This window comes from Porites lutea, chromosome 5, assembly GCF_958299795.1.
Source record: "Porites lutea chromosome 5, jaPorLute2.1, whole genome shotgun sequence".
Classification (NCBI taxonomy): Eukaryota; Metazoa; Cnidaria; class Anthozoa; order Scleractinia; family Poritidae; genus Porites; species Porites lutea.
In genome coordinates, this window is record NC_133205.1 from 13,311 (window position 1) to 36,287 (window position 22,977).

Below are 22,977 nucleotides of genomic sequence, written 5' to 3' on the forward strand. Positions count from 1 at the left end.
CGTCACGTAGACGTATGATTTGCGAGCGATAATACATATGGAGTGTAAAGATAATAACATCAGCTGATAACATTTATGGATATCTCAAGTTACTCTGTATGTTCTTGGTAAATTTTTTCAAAGCCAGTTTCTCGAGAGCGTAAACTTTTATTGGGCGTAAGAAAACCAATGTCATGGCGGCCAGCTATTGTAGACTGAAATCGGCACTAGTACCATTTGACCCTCCCTAGACAGTAGTGTTCGCTTGGCAGGATATGCAGAGGAGGGAGGAGAACGGTATTAGCTATAAAGGGGCTCATTGGTACGCAGTGAAACAATACATTCCCAAACACAGGATACAGGGCGATGTTGTAAAGGTTAGGTTTTCCGTACCGTATAGACTGAATAAATACTGAACCTGAGGAGCAGGACAGCAAAACATTTGTAGCTATGCAGCACCGTTACAGTAATTCTTTCCTAGACTGAGGAGCGGATTTCACGGGGGAACAAATATTAGATAAGGAAACGGCCCCAACACAAATCAATATATGCATGTAGACCCTAGATAAAATCATCTTTTTAATACAAGTTAAAAAGCCTATAAAAATAAGGGTTTACCTTGGACTACAGTTTATTTACAAAGTGTAAATCAACGAGGTATTTGAACTAACGGCACTGATCAAGAATGTCGACGGCCTTAATTGTAATTGAAGGCTTTCAAAACGACTTTTCGAATATCATCAGGATTATCAAAGGAAAATTCGCAACATTTTAACCTAAATAAATTAAACTGAATTTTCAAAAAAAAAAAAATTTCTTTAAAGAGCTTAGCTGGGGAAAAATGCAAAACCGTAACTCTCAGAATTTAATTCATACACTCACTCCGCAGAACACTTATTGAAAGAAAAAAATCTTTACGCCGAAGTTTCTAGCAGTCTTTTGACCCCAACTTCCAATAAACTTGAGAATAATCAGCAAATTCTTTTGACACGCGGCTTTGGTCTGCCTGTCGCTTGCCTGGTGACCCTGGTGTGTCCTAGGTGGTGGTGGAAGGGGCCGACATCATACCGACACTCTTGCTTCTAAAAAAAACAACAAATCAGGCACCGTTACAAACAAAGAGGGACTACAAGAAGACTCCTTTCTTAATTTAGACAGAAAATTACTTCACTTCGTTACAAACTTAACCCACAATCAATCTAAGTACACAAGGTGGCTAATTTTAGGGGTGGTTAGTCAGACATGGCCACAGCCGAAAACAAAAAGAATATTCAGGAGAAATGTTCGACGTCTGTACTATCAAAAGAGACTACTGAGTCGTTTAAATAAATACTGCGTAAAACCTTATACCTTAACTTCTTCAAAATGTCGGCGTGCTGTATGGGAACGTATCATAGAACATGCCGATCACATTAGGAATAGCTTTGGTCTCTAAAATTTAACTACGTGGTTAAGTCTGGTGCATATTGCATTTTCCATAAAAAAAGAACTAATCTTTGTCATACCGTTTTCGTAAAGTCGTTTTGTTTTCTCTTCTCCTCGGACTTAAAGGTGGATCTACTTGTACAGCTTTTCTACGAAGGGAAAAAGAAGAAATGAGTATCCAAACCGTTACCAATTTGGGCGTGTCTCCTACACCTGATCGGTCTGTCTTTCCTTTCATACATTTATATTTTTATTTTTTTTTCTCCGAGATACCGAAAAGACAAGAGAGGATAAAGGGGACAGAGAAGGCATCCCCCATACACACCCTTTTCCATGGGTAATTCGTCTCGAGTTATTTTTAGAATCGGGATAAAGTTACCTCGCGCGCTGCGTGAATGTTTCGTGGAGGTTTCGCATGACTAAACGCCGTTCAAAACATGTCGGGCGAAAGGCAATGAAAGCGTAAAGAGATTGAGAGAATTCCTGAATATTGAAGCGAAATGAATCGGCGCTCACCGGGGAAAAGGGAATCGCTGGACTCTTTGACAACCCGTGAAATTAGTTTAACTCGAAGTTGTCGTAAACTCAGTGCTTTAATAAAATGAGAAATTTCGCCGGTCTATTGAAACCGGTCGTTGGTACAATAAAGCAAGTAGGACGCCAAGTGATATTGTTGTTGAAAATAAAAGACTAATAAAAGGATAAATATCAAACCAGAAATTGCTCTCTCCAAACTGTAAATTTTAAATGATCCTGAGGGAATTTCCAGTGTGTTAAGGATTTCCCTGCTGTACTGTTAGCTCTATACAAGAGAGGAAGGGCGATTCTTTTTTAATTTCCGTTTCGCTGACACAGCTTTAGCAGAAATCTCCCTGTAGTCGTTTTCGTCAACAAAACGAATAGCAACAGCAATATCGCTCTCCGCCATTTTGTTCTGCGTCAATTCGTGAAGGACGCGTGGCTCTGAGCGTGGGTCATCTACGCGGAACACATTCGCGCTATGTGATTGGCTGTTGTCTAATCCCCCTTGGGATCTGTGGTCTTAAAAATAACTCGAGACGAATTACCAATCGAATAGGGTGTGTATGGGGGATGCCTTCTTTGTCCCCTTTATCCTCTCTTGCAAAAAGATCATCACACAACACACCAAGCTAGGGCAATAATTATTGTTGGTGAAGGGTGGTCCGCGATAACTATCTGGTATAGCTCCAGGGTTTGACACACGTCCACAACTGTTCCAGTAATTGGCTGCATGAACACGCAAAGCATCAAAGCCAAGCAACACAATTAACAAGCAATCTGACTTACTCATATGCTGCCGTCCTCATTTTACACAATTCTTCCACTTGATTACGAAGCTCATCACGTTCATATTCCAAATGTTTACTTCAAGAAAGAAAATACATGAATTAAATGTCCAAAAGAATTCAGGAGAGATTGCAATTAAATCTGTTTTGTAAATGTATGCAAGGCAAGTGAAAGCGAAGAAGCTAAGGGCAGGATTTAGAGTTGTTTGTCATCGATTACAAAACAAACTAAAACGTTGTAAAACTGACAAAATGGGGCAGCATTTACAGTAGCAGTGACACAATAATTCACCTTTTCATTTCAAGAGCAATTTTTTGTTCTGTTAACAGAGTGAGTCTTGTTTCCGTCGATGAATCAGAATCTAAAAATGACAAATTAAAGGTGTAAACAGCTGTTAATATAAAACAAAAATGGCAAGCTTCCTATAAATTGTTCTGTTCAGACAAGGGTAAGCTGGTAGTCCCCCACAAATAGCCTATTAGAGATATAAGAAGTGCTTACAAAATGGGAACGAAAACCACTCCCTCAATGGAAGAACAGAATGCTAACTTCAGGGTAAAAAACGATGACAATCGCAGGACAAACGGAAAGACAAGTCCAACAAAAGATAAAGCATAAGAATTAAAAAAAAAAACTCACTCGAAGGGTGATCATCGTCTTTTTGACTCTTTGCCATCTATGAGAAAAAATAATCGACGAAATAACACTAGCAGTAATCGGGGATTGGTAAAGTGGAAAAGTTTGTACGATTTGGAGACGCCGGCGTTTAATCAAGGAGATGGGTTAGAAAGAGCCACGTTCTTCAGTTTTAGCAAAACCGAAGTATCTGCAGTATCTTCAATGTTATTACAGCTTTATAAAGTTTTTTAGTGTAATTAGCATATTCAACAATGAAGTAAATACAGTAGATCGTACAGTACAGGAAAATGCAAATTTATTTCCATTTCCCGAACGAACTCAACGCAACACTCAGCATCATGTTTTTTAAATTTTAAATAGCTTCTTATGGTTGCATAGATGGGCTGGTTATTGAGTCTATTACTCTGGGCAATGAAATTTTCCTTTTAGCAGAACATGTATCAAATATCAATGATACTGAGATTTTCCCACAGTTGGTTTGCAGTATTCTGACAAATCGCCAAAGTGAATTCGCAGTTTTTCGATTGCCTGCATGTTGATTACTTGTCTTAGTTCTGCAAACCAACAGTATGTCCAGCTGATTCCGTTGTCGTTTGAACTGTAAATAATAATAATTCCTTTATTTACCCTCGGCAGTATTTATAGCACTTATGCTAGTGTGGCTGAGTAAATGACTGAAACAAATAATCAAATATATTCAAGCATAACAGGGTTAAGATTCCCAACTGGCCGGAGTCAAACCAGAAGTAATTTACAAGCGAGGACGGGACTTGACTCGGGGCCTGCGAATTGCAAGTCCAGCGGTCTCACCACTCGGCCACGCTGCCTTCTCGTGAGGCAGAAACGAGTTGTGTGGTAGAACTGAAAAGTGGCGTGAAAAATAAGGTGCGTGGTGAAATTGCATATTGAGTGACAACCAATTCACTCGCTCCGAGGTCAATTAAAGAACGGTTAGAGACTGGTGCAAATGATTTACCATTGAATAAATACAGTAAACACCCGCATATAAGAACAAATGGATTAAGAACACCAGACTGAAATTTGGCCAATAAAGCCCCATTTTTATAAGAACAAGATCAGCCTGAAAATTGTAACATGTTCTTATAAAATGGAAAAAGTGTCATAATTACAAAACATGTAAGTTTATGTTTGCTGTCAGATAACTTTATTTGTTAATAAAATCAAATTACAAAATAATTATTTATTTTATTTTCCTAAAACATGCTTAATATACCTCTAGCAACCTGTTCTGGATAGTATTACTAAATAAAAATTTAAGAACATTTTAAGACTATTTTGAGGCTGATTTGCCTTTAAGCACCCGATAAATAAGAACTCAATCAGCCTGACCTCCGAAATCGTGTGTTCTTATGTGCGGGTGTTTACTGTACTACACTTATGGCTGCTTCTGCAAATATAGTTAAGCGCATCATACAGCCAGCAAAGAAAGAATATTAGTGGTTTCTATCATATTATCGAAACGGAATTAATTAAGGACTTGTTAGCTGCGATGTCTATATCGCGTGTTTTTAGTAGCAATGACCTCTCAAGGAAAACCCGGCTAATAAACCCGGCTAATAAAAAGCAAATACAGCGCATGCGTACCTGCAGTAAATGCTTTTCTTTCCTTAAGTCTGTTCTCTCTCGCTCCAGCTGTCGCTCCATCTCTTCTTCAAATGCATCCCTTAGTTGCTAAAAAAAAAAAACAATGATCAAGATTAGCAGACATGAACAACGTTATAAGTGCCATGGTTTTTTCCTCTTTACACAGGAATGAATGCATAATTAGTAGTCACGCCTTTTTGACCTCTTGGTTTTAACACAATGCAAAGGATATTTTGGTGTTTATGCAAACATTCAGTTTTCAGTACCTAAGGTATTACAAAAAGGAGATCAAACGGGAGAACAGTTTTAATATCCATTCCTAAAGATATAACCATTCACATAATGTGACTGTATGTAGACTCACTTAATTTTGATCTTATATGTAAATATTCATAGTAGTGTATATTAATTCAAATACTAAACATCTATAATGACATAAGGAAGGTTCAATCTACCTGCATGCCATTAAGAAGGTCTTGGGAGTCCTGTAATGCCAAGTCTCTCTCGATCATCAGTTCTTTTAATCTTTCATTAAGGGATGTATTTACAGAAGTCAGTTTTTTCATCTCGTTGAATTCCGTTTGAGAAATTTCTGCGGACTCAAACTTCTGCTCAAAACTTCTGGAAGCAAGAAAGCAAACAAACAAGGAGGAGGAGCCCATTTCATTGATAAGCGTAGAGATAACAACTGAACTAGCTAAACTTGTACTAATAATCTCGGCTTGCTTGTTTGATTACAAGCCTTCCATTCACAAGCAAGCCCTGTGCTGCGAACACACTGCCTTTTCTTGTTTGTGGGTCAGTTGAAAGTCCTCTCCTTATTCAGAGTAGCTTGTGAAACGCCACACAGAGGAAACGAAATAGGTAACGCAATAGGAAATAGGAAAAGAAGAATAAATACCCAGACAGGGCTCTGAAGTGGTTACCAAGGTTACGTCCAGTTATGAGTATAACAGAGGCAATGAGACCTACAAATTCAAGTGTCATCTGTTCATCTTGTGGCATGGTCATTGTAGGCACATATCACACAAAAAATTTATTTCATTAATAGATCTTAATATTACCCAATCCCTACTACCTTTGCACAAACCCTTTGCCAAAAGGGAAGAGAGTATACACTAAACATGGACATGTGATAGTACTGAATATAAAGAGAAGCTTTACTTGTAATTCTCAAGTGTTCTCCTTTTCAGTGGCGATCCCGCCTTGGACGTGAAATTCTGCAAGGGAAAATATACCGACGTAACATGGGGCAGTAACCTGTCCAAACGTTGAGTGGACTTTTGGTCAGCTTGGGTTGAGTACAGCAGCGAACTTCGCTAAATGGAAGTAGGTGTAATAAATTGCGCAAAATTCTTTTGACAAAAAAGTTAAGGCTCTATAATTATACGTTCATGTCGCAAATTAGTGCGCTTACAAGCAACTAATACATTCTGTTGCGGGTAGTGTTGAGCTCACAAACATAGCCTTTTTCGAGTCCATGTCGGGCATCTTTGGAAACCAATGCAGCCTTGGACACGACTAAGGCCTAGGCCAAGCGTTGAACTTTTCATGAGAGGAACCAGCGTTAGTGAGTTAAGTTCTTGAAAAGTTCGACGTCTGATTAAGTTCGTCTTAATGAGTTTGGATCGTCCAACACGTTCTATCCGTCTGCTTCAGACGGGTTATATTGTGTCTTGTTTGGCTAAAATTGCTTGTTTGTCTGATTCAGTTGATTGGTTAAACGGGTCCTAAGTTCGACCCAACAGACGTTCTTAACTTAATTTAGGTCGACCCAAATTAGCTCAAATTAGAGTTTGGTTCGTCTCATGGAAAGTTTGACGTTTTCCGTTCGGCCTAGGCCTAAGACATTTCTAAAAAATACGGTAACAACGGGAGAGGTTTGCGCGCTAGCATAAGGCCACAGTCAAGTGGAACCGATGAATTTTTCATTAGAAGGTATGTCTTTTTCCTTAGGAGGTATGGTTGACTCAAGGAATTCTTGGCCTAACCATGTGTCTTACTCAGGTTGATTCGTCAAAGCACCACTAAACTATAACCTTCGCTTTACAGTTCAACGAAGTACAATAAGCTAACAGTAATGAGATAACACTGACGAAATTGATACAATTGATTCTTAAATGGCTGTTAACCCTTGACTAAACAAAACATTTCTAAAAAGTGGTTTAGGGTCGTTTAGCAATACGGACAAGCATTACTCTTAAAAGTGACCCGCGCTTTTGTAGCCTCATGGTCAGCACGGTCAAGGTTGTAACTCGAAGAATCGTATAGTTAAAGCCTCACGTGGAGCTCGGAATTCTTTTCTGAGCATTCTGGTGCTTGATTTATTTTTCTTCCTTTCTTTTTAAGCCGTAAAATAAAAATGCTAACAAAGCACAATTTCAATCACAGCAGGAAACGAGAATTTCACTTTCCAACATTTTTTACCTGTTGCCTCTCTGAAGAGATTGTAGCTTCAAGTTCAATAACTTCCTGGCATTTTTGCATTAACTCATCTCGCAACGTACAAATCATTTGACTCCTGCAAAAGCACGCGCTTTCATTTCATTGTATGACACTACTTTTTCAATTGCTTCCTTCTACCTCAAAACTTTAGAAGCAATAAGTATTAGTGCAAAGTAACTACACTACATTGTGACATAAAAAATAAACAAATCGTAATATATGGCTAGCTGGATTTTTAAAAATAGGGGTTGACCGGTAACCGGTAACTTCTCTCAACTCCCTCTTTCTAGAATTGTTTACTTTGTGGTTTGTTCTTGTTATCATGATTACTTTTTTGTGTTTAAGAGAAACTTCAGGGTTCTTGGTCATTTAAAACATCTAACAAATCTATGCAGCTGCGAATCACCAGGTGCCTCGCATACAGCAAATGGAAGGATGGTAGAAAACAGTCCTTTTCTTCCACAGTCTGCACTTAAAAGGATATGACTTCTAACGTTCACACCATCGATTGGTCACCATGGATTTTAACCGCGTGCGCCATGAGCTCCGCTATCATCATAAATAAAATAAAATAAATAATTTAGGTCAATAAAAGCATCAGGTAACCTGCTAGAGGTCTTCGCAGCAAGGTCAGCATAGTCTTTCCTCAACTGCATCAGCTCTTCTGATAATTTCTGTGACTTAAATAACAAAAAAAAGGCGATTAATTCATAACCCTAACCCGACAAAAAAACCCTGCGAAAATAGATTACTTACTCTGAAAATCTTGTTTATGGCTACTGGCTGACACAACTGAAGCATTTTTACCTGCTCCTGTTCCTGCTGTAAATCGCGGCAATGCTCTTCAACTTCCTTTCCCTGAAGACAATACAATTAGATAAATCACGTGTCTTAAACGTCAATGAATTCTTGTTAGACCTCAGATACAGGAACAATATAGCACTAACTGGGGTGACAAAGTCTTTTCCAGATTGCCAGATGGACGAAATTAGGGTAACTACGTTTAAGAAAGAAAATAACAACGGACACATGATTTATATTGCCTCATTTCTGACAGATTCTCCGTGACACTTCTAAGCCAAACCACCAAGACAGATGTCGTGAAAAGCTCTCCTAGGTTACGGTATTTTTGGAAAGGAAAAAAAGTTTTATACATCGCATTATTTGAGCTGTTATTGTTGGTGAAAGAGAGAAAAGCGATTCCGAGCTGAACCTGCTTATGATCAACAAAAAGAGGTAAATTTTTCACTTCTACTTCACGTGATAATAGTTTATGGCAGTAGCTGTAGCCCAGTATTACTCGATGCAGTAAGTCTGTTTTTAAACATTTAATGACTGGTCCCGAGGGAAACAGTTAATGTTGTTTCCCGAGAATCTCATTTTTTCCCGAGGCTGAGCCGAGGTAAATATTGAGATTCGAGGGAAACAAAATTAACTGTTTCCCGAGGGACCAGTGATTTGTTATATAGCTGGAAATTTTGAAGCTGGAAATTGATTAAACCTCGCTGTCGTCGGTCAACATTCGCGGATAGCTGACGTTAAAAATTTTGCAATGTTGCCTGCTTAGAGATTTGGCGAGAAACAGTTTCATTGTTAGATGTCATGTGAGATGAGCCTGTGGTGTCATGGCACTTGGACGTGAACTTCTTAGCTCATCTAAAGTCTTATTAGTTTTAGCGTTTTATCATTTCTTGAGTACTGAATGTAGTTCGATACAGTACTATTACGATGATACCAGCTTCTATACGGCTATTTCGACGGTCACTGAAAAGGGTTCGCCCAATAATGTGTACGATTGCCCGTGGTTTTGTGGCCGCCATCTTAGTTTCTTCGCCACGTGCAAAAGGTTTCTTCTCGTCAAGGCTGCAATATTGTGCGAATTCAACCTGCAGCTTCCAACAGATCCGTTTATTTATTTCTGGTGACATCTCTTTAAATCCTGGCCCGCTTACCCGGTCTCAGTCTGCGTAGTAGAAAGATATTTCAGATCGACTTTACCCAACTCTGCATGGAGATCTCTTCTTCTAAAGGCCTTAGAATAAGTCATTTGAACGTTAATGGTCTTCTGGGCAAGATTCATGAAGTTAAGGTATTATTACTGACCTTAAAATTCGACGTTTTCTGCAATCACTGAAACCCATCTCCGATGCAGAACTAAGGATGCCGATATTTATATTCCTGACAACAAAATCGCTAGACGTGACAGGTCGGATGGTCGGAAAGGTGGAGGATCTGAAGACCTAAATGCATACGATTCGAGTGAATTGTCCTCTAATTCATCTCTAGAAGCTGCTTGGATTGATTTATCTCTCCATTCCCAGCGACTGTTGATTGGTTCAATGTACAGACCCCCTGACTGCTCTTCTTTCTTCGACGAGTTTTCCGAGGTAATGGAAATTTTATGGCGAAATCGTTCCAATATCATCTTACTGGGAGACTTCAATGTTAATTTATCATCCTCGTGTGACCTTTCTTTAAAAAGGAAATTCACGAGCCTACTTTGTAAATTCAATTTAAAGAACGTTATCGACGTCCCCACCAGAGTCACCGGCGATACATCTTCTCTGATTGAACTGATTATTACCTCTGTTCCCTCCAAGTTTTCTAGTCATGGTGCCAGTAATCCTGGAATATCCGTCCACCACCTGGTTTATGCTGCTGTAAATTTGTGAAGGATTTCTGAGAAACCTAAATTAAAGCTAGTCCGGGATTTTAAAATAGTTGACATCAAAGCCCTTCAACTTCAATTTGCTTCTGCTCCATGGTTTATCTGTGATATCTTTGATGATATTGACGACTCTGTTTGGGCATAGGATGCCCTATATAAGTACATCATCGACTAACATATTCCTCTTAGAAAGACTAACGTTAGATCAAATAGTTTGCCCTGGATGACTTCGTCCTTAAGAAAAGAGTTGAATAAGAGATATAATCTTCTCCTTAAAGCCCAAAAAACACCAAGAGGATCTACTGAGTGGTTGGCTTACAAGAAACAAAGAAACCACTGTACTAAATTGTTAAGATCAGCTGAAATTTCTTACTGGAATAGCAAACTCACCAATGCTAAATCCAGTGAAGAATTTTGGAGCTTAGTCGAATCCTTCCAAGGCAACAACAAGTGCTCTACCATTGGCCCAGTGAAATCCCCATCTGGTTCACTTCTAACCGACAATTTTTCAAAGGCAAATGAATTCAACTCCTACTTTACCAATTGCTTATTGTTTATTGTTTGGTTTGCCATAAGTTGTACAACGCAAAAAAATCTATTTATTTAATCTTTTATGGCGAGGAAGCCCAAGAGAAGCCAAAATATAAGTCAATCCAATAAATGTTCAACTCTGGTTAATACTAACAGTTCATCAGCATTGGATCTTTCCACTCAACCAGTTAATCACATCTACAAAATTAACCCTACTTTACAGTCATTTACTGTCAATAGAGAGCTCCTATCCTATTGTTTCAAGCAGTACATCAAAGTCGGAAAACCCGTTGGCCCTGATAAAACCACTGGCAAAGAACTACAAATGTTGAGTCATGTCTTCGTTGATAACTTTCTTAATATTGCCAAGAAGAGCTTTGATGATTGCATTTTTCCATCACAATGGAAGACAGCACAGGTTCTCTGTATCCATACAAAGGGAAGTACCCAAGACTCTGGAAATTACCGTCCTATTTCACTTCTACATATACCAAGTAAATTACTGGAAAGTATTGCTTGTTCTCAACCAGACTCTTTTCTGAACCAACACAATCTAGTTACTGACTCCAAAAGGGGCTTCCGAAAGGGTAGATCCTCTGAGTTGCTGCTTCTTGGCATGACAGAGAAATGGAGGCTTACTTTAGATGAAGTAAAATTAATTGGCATTATCTTTATTGACTTCCAAAAAGCCTTTGACTGTGTCTCATCAAACTTTACCTAAAAAACTCCAAGCTTCAGGTATATGTGGTGACTCATTTGACTGGATTGTTAATTACCTTAATAACCGCTACCAGTTTGTGTCTATCAATGGTACGAATTCTGAGTAAATGAGATTAACCTCTTGCGTGCCCCAAGGTTCCTTGTTGGGCCCAGGACTTACAGCATCTTTACAAATGACCTGCCTTTGTCCCTTGACTCAAAGTTAGAAATGTTTGATGACGACTCCATTTCCTTTATTATTGGAAACTCCACTGACTCCATTTCAATCCAAATTCAAGATCTCTTGCATCAACTAATTACTTGGTCTAAATTTACCTCTATGTTCATCCATCCAGTCAAGTCAGAAGTAATGCTCATCTCAAAAACACCGTTCATCGGTCCAATCAGACTCATCATTATAGATAATAAGCCCATCAATTGTGTCTCCAGTTCACCTTGAGTCGAAATTGATAACAAGCTCAACTGGTCTCCTCACATCAAAATGGGTACTTCAAACTTCAACGCAAAGATTTCCAAGCTTAAACAGATGAAGACCTTCAACCGCTCCACTCTGGAATCTATCTACTTCAAAGGTATTTTGCCAAGTGTGACTTATTGTATATCCCTGTGGGGATCTTCCAACTTGTTGGCCGACCTCGAGGACTCGCACACCTGTGCTGCCAGACTGATTCACAATATCAGCATATCTACCCCAAAACATGAAGTACTCAGCATGGCTAAATGGACATCTCTACATTATATGTATGAGAGAAGACTTGCTTGTATTGCTTACCAGGCTTTTTATAAGTTAGCTCCTGATGACATTATCAATCTATTTACAAAGCACGGAACTCCATATAATTTGAGAGATAATTTAAGATTGGAACTTGTGTGTTCTAAATCAAAAGCCTTACATGATTCTTTCACTCATCGTGCTAGCATTGTTTGGAATTGCTTACCTAGCCAGTTAAAGTACAAGCCTAGTTACTCTTAATTCAAGGCCAACATTAAGAAATTCTCTAAATGTATCGACCAAATTACTTTCGGCACGAACTCTACTGCAACCAATAATAATAGTGATGAATTTATATATTATTGATATCTAGTTTATTACTAGTCATTTTGATTACTCTTCCTTGCATCCTTTATTTACATTGTCAAAGTTAACTTAATTGGAATTTATATTTTTATTTTTACATAGTCATCTTAAGCTTATCTATTTATTTATGTATTATTTGTACTTATAATTATTTATATTAGGATATGCGGTATTTTTAGATGTTAATTCATTATAGTGTAAAGTAGATAGCAGGCTCACATCAGCAATAGCTGCCATTTATTCAACCTGCTTTATCAAATAAGGATGTATGTATGTACAGCGGAACCTCGATATAACAAACCTCTATATAACGACGTCCTCGGTATAACGAACGATTTTCTTTACCCCACTAACAGTAAAATATATGGAAAAGTACCTCGATATAACGAAACCTCGTCATAGCGAACAAAAATTGCCAGTCCTTGACCTTCGTTATATCGAGGTGCCACTGTATTTATGTATGTGTCCTCGAAGTAACCAATGAGAGCGCGCGCTGCTGGCAAAAAAAATTTCCAGCGATATAACAATGGTATGAAAAATTATTATCATCACATGGGGGGAAAGCATTGTGTTGTTTTTTGGAATTGTCCATCTAAGTGCTTCTTACCTTCCTTTCAAGCTTTCCCCATACTTTACTGAATTCTGATTTGAGGGTTTTCAGTTCAAGACAAACTTCATCAAACGATTTCTTAAAAAAGCAGGAAACCAATATACACATCAGGGATGTAGCTTCCTGTGCGCCAGTACGCATATGCGTATCTCAAAAAATCGGTCAAGGGTTAGGGAAGAAAAACACATCCACCCACACACCCACCCAAAGAAAAAACAAAAAAGAAAACAAAGCAAAGAAACAAAAGGTAAAAGTAAAAAAAGGGATAGCTAAAAAATGGTTCTCTTTCCCAAGTAAAAACTAAAAATTTTAAACGTTCTTCAAGGAGCCAGCTTTCAATAATTTTGTAAATACTTCTTCGTTAAGTTTAAAACATTGTAATTAGTAATTAGCTAGCACTGTAATTAGTATTAAGTTGAGTGTTGTAATTAGTTATTGTAAATAATGTAATATAATCATTGTTTCTGAAAAGCCTCTTTGGGGAGGTAACAATAAAGGTTGTAAAGTATGTAAGTAAAAACTCTGCTTTAACTTCTGCAAATAATCAAGCTCGAGCACTGACATCAGGTATGCTCCCTTTAATTTATGAACTAAAAAACGCCCAGTAACAAACACCATGACACGCTACACGCTGACACGCTTGAGTGGAATTTTTTAGTTACACTTTCTTCTTCTGTTACTTTGTTACTATTTTCTTGGCATAATAGTAGTAACCTATCAAAGTGTCTGCGTTCTTCCCAAAAGAGGTAAATTTGCTTTAAGGACGAATGGTATCTGACGGGATTAGCAATAATTTGTTGATATTACCTTCATTATTTCTTTGGCCTTCTTCACTGCCTCTTCCTTTTCTTGTTCAAATTTCTGATTGATCTCTTCTGTGTTATTTTCTGGCGCTTGGACCGTAAACTTTGGCAATTTAACCAAAAGCACAAACTTACACCAACAATAAATCACTCGGCAAAATTTAACAGAGTGGGTTGTACGGACATAACAACTACAAAGTTCTTTGAGGATACCTTAAATATTAAATGAGATGTGACCATTTTTCGTTCTTTCCAGTGTCATTTACACTAATTAAGACAGAACATTTAGAAATCAGTGAAGTTTAATAAAGCCACCACTGGAATGATTAAAAATTGCGTAGTATTACATTGCATAGTATTAACGATTAATGGCAAATTTCTTATGTTAGTGATGTGATAGCGGACTGGGAATAAGCTGCGAGAGAGTTAAGTCAACGAACGAGACGACAGCAAAATGAAGAGAGATGATTGTTCAATAGAGAGGCCGGGTGTACTGTTATGGTACAGGGCTGGTTAGTAGTACCTTGGAAGTTAAATCTCTCCTAAGTTGCGTGTTTTCTGCTACAAGCTCAGCTTGTGTCATTTCCAGTTCACTCCTCTGAAGAAGCCACACATTCTGTTCATTCTGTAAATCACTCACTTGAGATAACAGCTCCGTTTTTTCAGATTCCAGCCTTTGAGATCAAGGATTATAAACATAAGAACCAAGAAGAACTCCACTCTCTAACTATTCGTTTCTCAAATGCGAACAAGAAAGGGATGAAATGATGAATACATGAAAACCATATTCACCAGAACTGCGGAACGCAAAGAACGCGCCCTAGACGATAAATGCGCCATTTACGCAGCAGTAAAAAGGGAAATCGCGTGATCGAAAGTGTATCGTGTTTTAAGAAACTGAAGAAGGAAAATCCTAAGTAGAGACTGGAACAAAATCACACGCTAAATCCTCAGCTTCAAAGCCACATATTTGAATTGAAGTGTGCTGCCCACTACCCGTGACAATGGTAAAGAACACCGGCCTCGGAGAAATAGCGACACTAACGCTGACGTCACCTATTGACATTAATGTGCCACTTATTGACATTAATGTGCCAAACCAGAAGCGCATTGGTTCTTGCAACAACATATTCTTTTGTTTCAGTCACTGGCAAAATACAATGTTTGTAAAAAGTAACGTCTAAATTTCATGTCCTGAAAATAACGGACAAAAGACCAATTTTACACTTCAAATCGAAGATGGACAAACCTTCACTGGGCAATCTTACAAAAGGAGTGTTCCGTGAGGTGGCTTTAAAACATGAAATAAATATAAAGTTACCTTGCTAAAGTTTCCTTGATCTTGTGCACCTCGTCTTGCAAGAAATTAACACTACCTCGTTGTTGACTAATCATAGAAACAGTATCTTAAAGTTACTTTCCAGCACAAGAAATAGCACTGGATATATACATGTACAAATTCTTAACAACTCATTTAAATGTTTCCGTGAGTTCCAGATCAAATTGAAATCAGTTCGAAAAGTTGGTTTTTGAGGAGAGGGGAAAGGCGAAGAACCCGGAGAAAAAGCTCAAGGAGCATGCGCAAGGGAGAGAACCAACAACAAACTTAACCCCGCCACATACGGCGCCGATCGACGCAGTTATTTGAACCCAAGCTACTTTGGTGGGAGGGAGGTGCTCTCAACCCTAAGCCATCCAAGCTTGGCATTTCTTAAAAGAGAGAAAAGTTACCCACCTGGCAGTTATTGTGGATGGTCCTGATTCCTTTAACATCTCCTAAATGAATATAACATTTATTACTTAGAGAGCACACTTAGAGTGCCTTACTGAAATCTCTATTATAATTTAATCAAATTATTATTTCATTTCCTTAGTGGTTCTACCAACATATTAATCTAGTTAGCCGCAGTTTGTTGTTCAAAAAGCTATCTCTGGTCAGCTTGGTGCAGGAAAAAAACTAAAACAAGTTTGTTTTCAGTTCACGCCATAATCACCTTATCCGTGTTCTCAGAAACCTTTTCTAGTTTATGAAGATTCTGACTAAAATCCTCTGATTTTTGTTCCAAGGCACAAGTCAGCTGTTCAAGTTTCTGAAATGCCTCCTTCACATGGGCTGACTCCTCCACAAGGAGATCATTGACCTAAAATAAATAGACACTTATATAAGTTTTAGTGGAAAACAAACTAAGACTAGGTACATCAATCGCATTTACGTCTACACTGGCGGAGTCTCGACCGTCTAATTATACTGAAGTGTACAACCAACTTGATCCCCGTCTGTTTGCACGGGCAACTCATTCTACTTCGAACACCGCACTCGTGTATCTTTTGCAAACCAAAGTTATAAAGCCATCAATACAGGAGATTGTGGACCTGCCAAATTATCGTTCGCGGATAAATCAAAGAGGTTCGATCTCATTCATGCAATTCTTATCAATGAACAACCTCGACTGGACGAGTTCCATCTCGTACTCCTGATTACCTGGATTAACTGATTGTTTTTGCCTAATAGAACGCAAGCACTCAGGATTGGGAATACCGTCTTAAAATGGAAGTCACGGCAAAAAGGAGGAATCCCGGCTCAGGGCACTAAACCGGCAGGCTGTGCGTTTATTCACCATTATGGTTGATAATCATGATTGCGCCTATCGTGGACGGAAACAATACCATTGAAATAATTAAGGTATATATTTAAGCCACTCAGTAAAGCGAAAAAAATATGCCTTGTTTGGCAACATTCAATTGCTGCAAAACAACAAATCACCAACAAAACAAACCTGTTTTGAAACAATATTCAGGTTGTCAGTATATGTTGCAAAAAGTTGTTGAAGAATGAATAGAGTGGTTTTTCTACGCACACTTCTACATACATGTTTACTATTGTTAAAACATTGAATAACCCTTCAATTGAGCTCTGTCAGTACACTGTGTCCACAATAAGCAGGGCCGGGCCGGACTTAATGCAAGTGTGTTGCTAACCATTTTTAAGCACAGCCTCTCACTAATTTCCTTCTGAAGTCTCTGGTCCTGTTCCAGTTTGTTCTTCAGCAAACATTCATGTTCTTTTATCAGATTACTGAAACTACGCTTATGATGCTGGACTTCCTCCTCAAGTACAATCACTTTGCCATTTACCACGTCACGCTCCTGATGAAAAGAACATTTATACAATCATGACCAACGACGTAATAATTATGTCAAGTGCCTCAGACGAACAAATTACAAATTACACTATGAAACGCTCTCAGTCTACATCAGAGTTAGCTTCAGAAAGACAGCGCTAGAACAGGTAAAGAACAGGTGAAGGTACTAACAAACTTAGGAGGACGCCAAGCGGCGAATAGGTTACAGCGATGACGAAAAACTATCTACAAGAGGCCCAGAAATACTTAGGTTTTAAAGCTTCTAAGATTTTAAAAGTTATCGAGCACAATTCACAGCTCCATAACGATGAATGCAAGAGAACACAAAAAATAACTTTGACATAATTAAAAACCGAAAAAATTCAGTATCTGCTTGCTTAATACATGTTGTAAATTTTTTTATCTGAACACATTAATATACCATTTTGAGCTGTACAATCTCCTCGTTAAGTTGGTGTATCTTGCCCTTTGCATCCTCTGTGGCTTTCATCCTTTTGAGTAACTGATGTTTAACAGCAGCATGGTCTTCGTGGATTTTTTTGTACTCCTAAAATCACACAATTAAGACTGCGGTTACAAACTTAAACAGAATATAATTAGTTGAAGAAGAAGAAAAAGCAGTAGCAACTGAGAAGAAGCTGGTAAGGAAGCAAGGGGAAGTTAATATCCACTCAGTTCAACTGTTAAGTTTGAGGCAATGCTTATACGTCTCTTTTGAGTGTGTGCGTATTTGAGTTCGCTGCAATAAACATATTAAGGGAGGTCATGGGACAAGCGTTGCACTTTAGAAGCCCATGTGTTTCGGCACATGCAGTTATTTTCCAATGGTCAATTCTATAATGACATTAAAGTAAAGCTTATCACGGAACACATATTTCTCGAACCAACTCAACATAAATATCTACCAATTACCGAACTGAGCACGACTCTCATTCAATCTAGCAATCAGTAGTTCGTACTTGTATGATGTGCATTTACAACTGGTCGTGCATGATGCATCCTTTCAGTAGTATACCTTGGCGTGTTTGTTACAGGCCTTATCATTATACGCTCCAAGGGAGGGGAGGGATTAGCTCCAAGGGCACGATCCCCGGAAAACTGGAATTGTAGGTGTTCTGTAGCTTGCGTAGCAGACGTCAGTTTCTTTTTTAGGGCAAAGGAAGAAATCTCCAGGACGTGTTCCCGGCTTGCGCGGAATGTAATAAACAGTAATAAACAAAATAACAGTAATAAACAAACTTTCAAAGTAACAACAATGCCCACAATTAACTAGTTAATACAGACTTTAGTTTTAAATTCCCTCTTTTAGTGTTGAGAATCCTATTCCTTACTTCTTCTCAAAGCGAAATCGGTCAAAAGACCAATACCTCTTGAAGTTTGTTATTGTCCCGCTCTAGAACGGTTACATAATTAGATGTTTTATCAAGAACATCTTCCTTCTCGCGAGCCTCCGTTTGTAAAGCACTGTGAGCAGTAGACAGGACAGTCAGAGCCTTATCCAAATCATTCACCCTGTAAGGGGGAAGAAAATTCAGAAACGGCTATTGCTAAGTAGATTTTTACATTTTTTAAAATAGTTTTTCTGCAAATTACTTTTCTTATAACTAATTGTTAATAGTGTAGTTTTCGTCTTTGATTCCAAAGTGACTGTAAATAGGTGCTTATTTTTGTATTTCTTGTAATGTTTGTAATGCGCATTTGATTATTTTTATACAAAATACGCTGTATAAATATTCAATATTATTACACAAGTCAATTACTTTAATAAGTCTGGTACTTCAGAGGCTATTGTTAAGTACAGCAAGTCAATTACTTTAATAAGTCTGGTGCTTCAGTTACAACGCTCTGAAAACTAAGGACAATGTACATTTCGGCGTAGAAAAAGAGACGAGATGTTGAGAAAACGACAGGTAAATATGGTCCACGACGTTTCTGTAAAAATGGACAGCAGTGAGAAGTATAATCCTGCAGTATATTCATCATTATTAGCGAAATAATTCAAAACCAGTTTATTATATCCGTAATTATATTATCACAACCGCAAACGTACTTAAATCAAATAACAGTTCATCAAACGTTATTGTATGAATGTACCAGTTCATTATACTACAACCGCAAATGTACTTGTGGAGACCTACCTCATAAGGAACTTTTCTCGATTTTTCAAACTTTCCGATTTGAAAAACTCAAAAGCTTTCTTTTCCACTGTTAAATGATGCATTTCTCGCTGCAGTCCCTAAGAAATACAATATTTATCAAGATCAGAGTTTTCTGGATTTCGGATGTTGGAGCTATATTATTGGTGGGGAAAGCAAATAAATCAATGGAAACGCGAGAAACATGAATAAATAAAACAAAAATAAATTAGTCCAATGGAGGGTGTAAATTCGATGAATCCGTGGGGATTTATACCAGTACCGATTTGAAACAAAAGTTTTTCTATACATTTTGCGACTTTCTTTGTTGCCTTGGTGAAGAGAGATACCGAAGAATGCTAACGTTTGGCGGAAATGACTGGCAAGATTGAAATGGCAAGCTACTGGTTTCGATACGCCTTTCTTTGTTGTTTTTTGCAACATCTTGAAGAAGTTCGCGGAGATGGCCGCCTGGTTTTCGGCCTGTTTCTCCCGTGCATAACTTATTTACATACAGTGATGCAATACATCATTAGATGGCGGATATGCATGAAACGGTTACTGCTTTGAAGCCCGTATTGTATACGGAATTTAACCTAACTTTGAAGTTTAAGGATTGCAAACCTGAAAAGATATGGAAAATATAATGGGAGAGCTAACAACGCATTTAACAGTTTAAAACTTGATTACACGGCCTCGCCTCATGTTCTGCACTCAAGCTTTCCAGTTGACCTCGTAATAAGCATAATTCTCTCTCACTTTCTATAAGCCTCTCTGCTTGGCCCTGTTTTAATAATAAAACAATCATCATTTAATACATATTAGTATCTTAGGTACAGTAGATAGCTTTTAGTAGATTCTTTCAAATCTATATTATTGGGGATACTTAATGGTGACACAAGGCATAAAGGGGATGCCTTTTACAAAGTAAGAAGGTAAATTCCCTTTAGTGAAACCGTGAACTCCTCACAGACCAGAGAGTTTGGTGAACAGGAAGTGAAAAGAAGTTAGACTGCAAAGTAGTCCCTTTTGGGTCGGTCGAGTCCGGATTGGCACTGCAGGAGGGAGGACTGGACCTGACAGGAGGCTCTTACAACTGATTTATTAGTCTTTCGATGCATGGAATGTTTATCAATCACCTCATGAACAAGTACGGTTTTGCAGTCAAAAAGCAGTTTTGTTTAAAATGGAAAAAAAGGCCAGATTAGACCAGGCTGAGCTACCAATCTGAACAATGCATGTGCAAAAGTAGATCGTTTGAGTTGAATTACCATCTTAGATTGGTTTAGACCTTGATAGAATGGAAAATTGAATTTTTGATCACAAAATACGGATTTAGATTGGCCAAATGGACAGCAACCACATATAAGGGGTGGGGTTAAGTTTTGTTTAATGGAGAGCATAGTGGGTTACTTTATACCGAGGGTACAAATAGAGAGGTATACCAATGTAATGCACATCTAATAACATGCAGCCTTGGAAGTAAAGAATTTAACCAATCAATATGTTTTTGACAACCATCAATCATCTTAATGAGCCCCACATATACTGATGAATTGGTTCAAAAGGTTGCAGCTTTGGACTGTAAATGGTAGATTTCAAAGCATTCAATTCTTGTTTCTTTTTTTTGTTGTTCAGAGCTTGGCATCTCTGAAATATGTCTTGATTACCTGCATAGTCATATGGACCTCTCTGAGTTTTTCTAACAAAATTCCTTTGGTTGTACTTTCATCAAATGAGGCCTTCAAATGTTTATCATGGAAAGTTGAAGAATTAAATGAGCTGAAACCAAAATCCTGAAAACATAGTGAATTATCTGATCTATCTTCAACCAAAGCAGAATATCCCGTCATTCCACTACTTGATACCACACCACTTTCTACAGCGCTAGCTGTCTTAACACCTTGAAGATACACTTTAGATGACCATTCACTGTCTGTTAGGTTAATGTCACCAGTCTTTTGGTTTCCTGGTCGTTGTCCTCTTCTTGAATACGAGGCCATGTCACTTGAATTTGGTAACAAACTCACTGATGAGCCAATAGGAGCCTTTTTTAGCATTCTTTTTTCTACCTTTCTGCTGTACGCAGAAAAAAATCTTGTTAACTTGTCTAAAAGAAAACAATGGGCATAAGATAAGAATAAAAATAAAAATAATTATAATTATTAATGATAATCATTAATATTTTCAATAATACTTTAAAAAATACACAATAAAATAATTTCAACAGTAATTCTCATATTAAAAAAAATAATGATGATGATAATACTAATAACAATTTGACATTATTTAACAATATTTTTGACTTATTTGTTTCATTTTCTCATTGGTGCAGTTGAGAAATATGTACAATAATAAGAAGAAAAACAAGTAATTTAAAATTAGTGATAAAGAAGAAAAGTCCATGAGAATGATCAAACTATTAATATTTTGAACTTTCTAGTGCCCCTTAAGTCGGTTCGGAGCACCCCATTTCCTTGAGAATGTTGGAACTCTTTGTAATGTGTTTAAAGATCGCCCTCACACATCTTTCAATATCACTTTTCTCAGGGTGCGCTACAAAAAAACGGGGCTCACTTGGGATAAAAATCTGATACCTGTAACTCATAATTCCCCTGTAACATAACAATATAGCGGCCTGTTTCAGTGCAAAACCCTTGGATGGATGCATTAATCAATGCATAATCCCCCCTCCTCCTCTTTCCCTTTTCTCTCTTCACCCATTTAAGTAGCCTTCAGATAAAATAGAGACAATAGTGTGTTTCATTTAAGTGTAATAATTAATGATATATATTAACAAATTATATTAAAGGTTTTGTGATATCCAGAATAATCAAGGCTGAGACCTTGTTTTATGCAACGGTTTTGAAGAAAATAATTATATTGAACACACAGTTGCAATTGGAATACAGATTGACAAATTGCTCTTGGAAATCATGCATAGTCCATGCAACTTACGGATTAGCAAACAACCATGTAATCTGTAGGTTGCACTGATTTCCATAATTAACTGTTGGCTCTTTAACAATAAGAGAAGACAGAAAGTGCATGAGTACAAATTGTGTGTAAAAGGGTTGTGTAAAATTTGAGGTAGCCTGACAATTGCCTCAACTGCAGGCCAGTATTGAATACTCTGTCATTTAGTTGTAAATTCAAATATTAAACTTGGAAAGTTGAAGTTCAGGCAGATTTTCAAGCTCTCAGACGTTGGCAGCCCTACAAATAATTATTGTGGACTTGCCGTGGTACCTCCTCTGCTCCATGGTTTTTTTTTCGTATAATTATTTTTGGCTTTTAGCCATCCTTCGCTAAGGCAATCGCCATTGATTCCTGCAAGTCTACAAGTAGGTGATTTTACCAGGAGAATTTAACTTACTTCCACGTTATTATGACTGTTTCTTTCATTTACTTATCTAACGAATCTTTGTTTACAAACACTTACAAACGGCGTCTTTTAAAATGACAAATATGAAGTGTACACTTGTGTAGATGAGAATCTGCTTTCCGGGACACTGCTTCTCCCTAAAAATAGCCCATCGGAGTTCATTTATAGGTCTTCATCCTAGATTTGTTTCAAGAGCTCGAGGTCGATTGTTTTCGAATTTTCTCGTGTCTATCAATGCGATCATGCTCTCCGCAGTCTCCGGTGATCATGCTGAACAGCTGCGCTGAACGACTGTGGATTGAACGTTTCTAGTTTTGTCTATTGAACATTACTACTTGCAGCATCGAAATTAAGTGCAAAGACAACGGTTTATCCACTGCACGGGATTAATTATTCTTCGTGTTTTTGTACCTGTCCCCCAGACGCTCGACCGACATTGCGACATTAGCATTACAGGCAGCCCACCGTTTTGTAAAGGTGGAGACCCGGGTGGAGACTTTTTT

General features: G+C 37.9%; 1 protein-coding gene across 1 annotated transcript; it reads right to left on the reverse strand.

Moving 5' to 3' along the window:
• Positions 1-540: 540 nt before the first annotated feature.
• Positions 541-22,080, reverse strand: LOC140936269 (uncharacterized). The gene is made up of 24 exons (XM_073385712.1): positions 22,048-22,080; positions 20,760-21,199; positions 19,790-19,873; positions 19,093-19,190; positions 18,322-18,466; positions 17,376-17,501; positions 16,791-16,958; positions 15,806-15,952; positions 15,547-15,587; positions 15,133-15,198; positions 14,335-14,485; positions 13,816-13,914; positions 13,006-13,086; positions 8,158-8,259; positions 8,008-8,081; positions 7,384-7,477; positions 6,121-6,176; positions 5,412-5,577; positions 4,957-5,043; positions 3,352-3,388; positions 3,004-3,073; positions 2,713-2,790; positions 1,485-1,553; positions 541-1,061 (listed from the first exon to the last, which is right to left on the reverse strand). Exons 2-24 carry the CDS (start codon positions 21,147-21,149, stop codon positions 1,016-1,018), a joined length of 2,475 nt encoding a protein of 824 aa, XP_073241813.1. The 5' UTR covers positions 21,150-21,199; positions 22,048-22,080; the 3' UTR covers positions 541-1,015.
• Between the last annotated feature and the right edge of the window lie 897 nt (positions 22,081-22,977).

Coding starts and splice junctions, on each gene's coding strand:
- LOC140936269 (XM_073385712.1), bottom strand. CDS start 21,149: ATGCTAAAAAAGGCTCCTATTGGCTCATCAGTGAGTTTGTTACCAAAT. Junction 19,874..20,759: donor AGGTCCATATGACTATGCAG/GTAATCAAGACA, acceptor TTATTAAAACAG/GGCCAAGCAGAGAGGCTTAT. Junction 15,199..15,546: donor CCATCCACAATAACTGCCAG/GTGGGTAACTTT, acceptor TTCTATGATTAG/TCAACAACGAGGTAGTGTTA.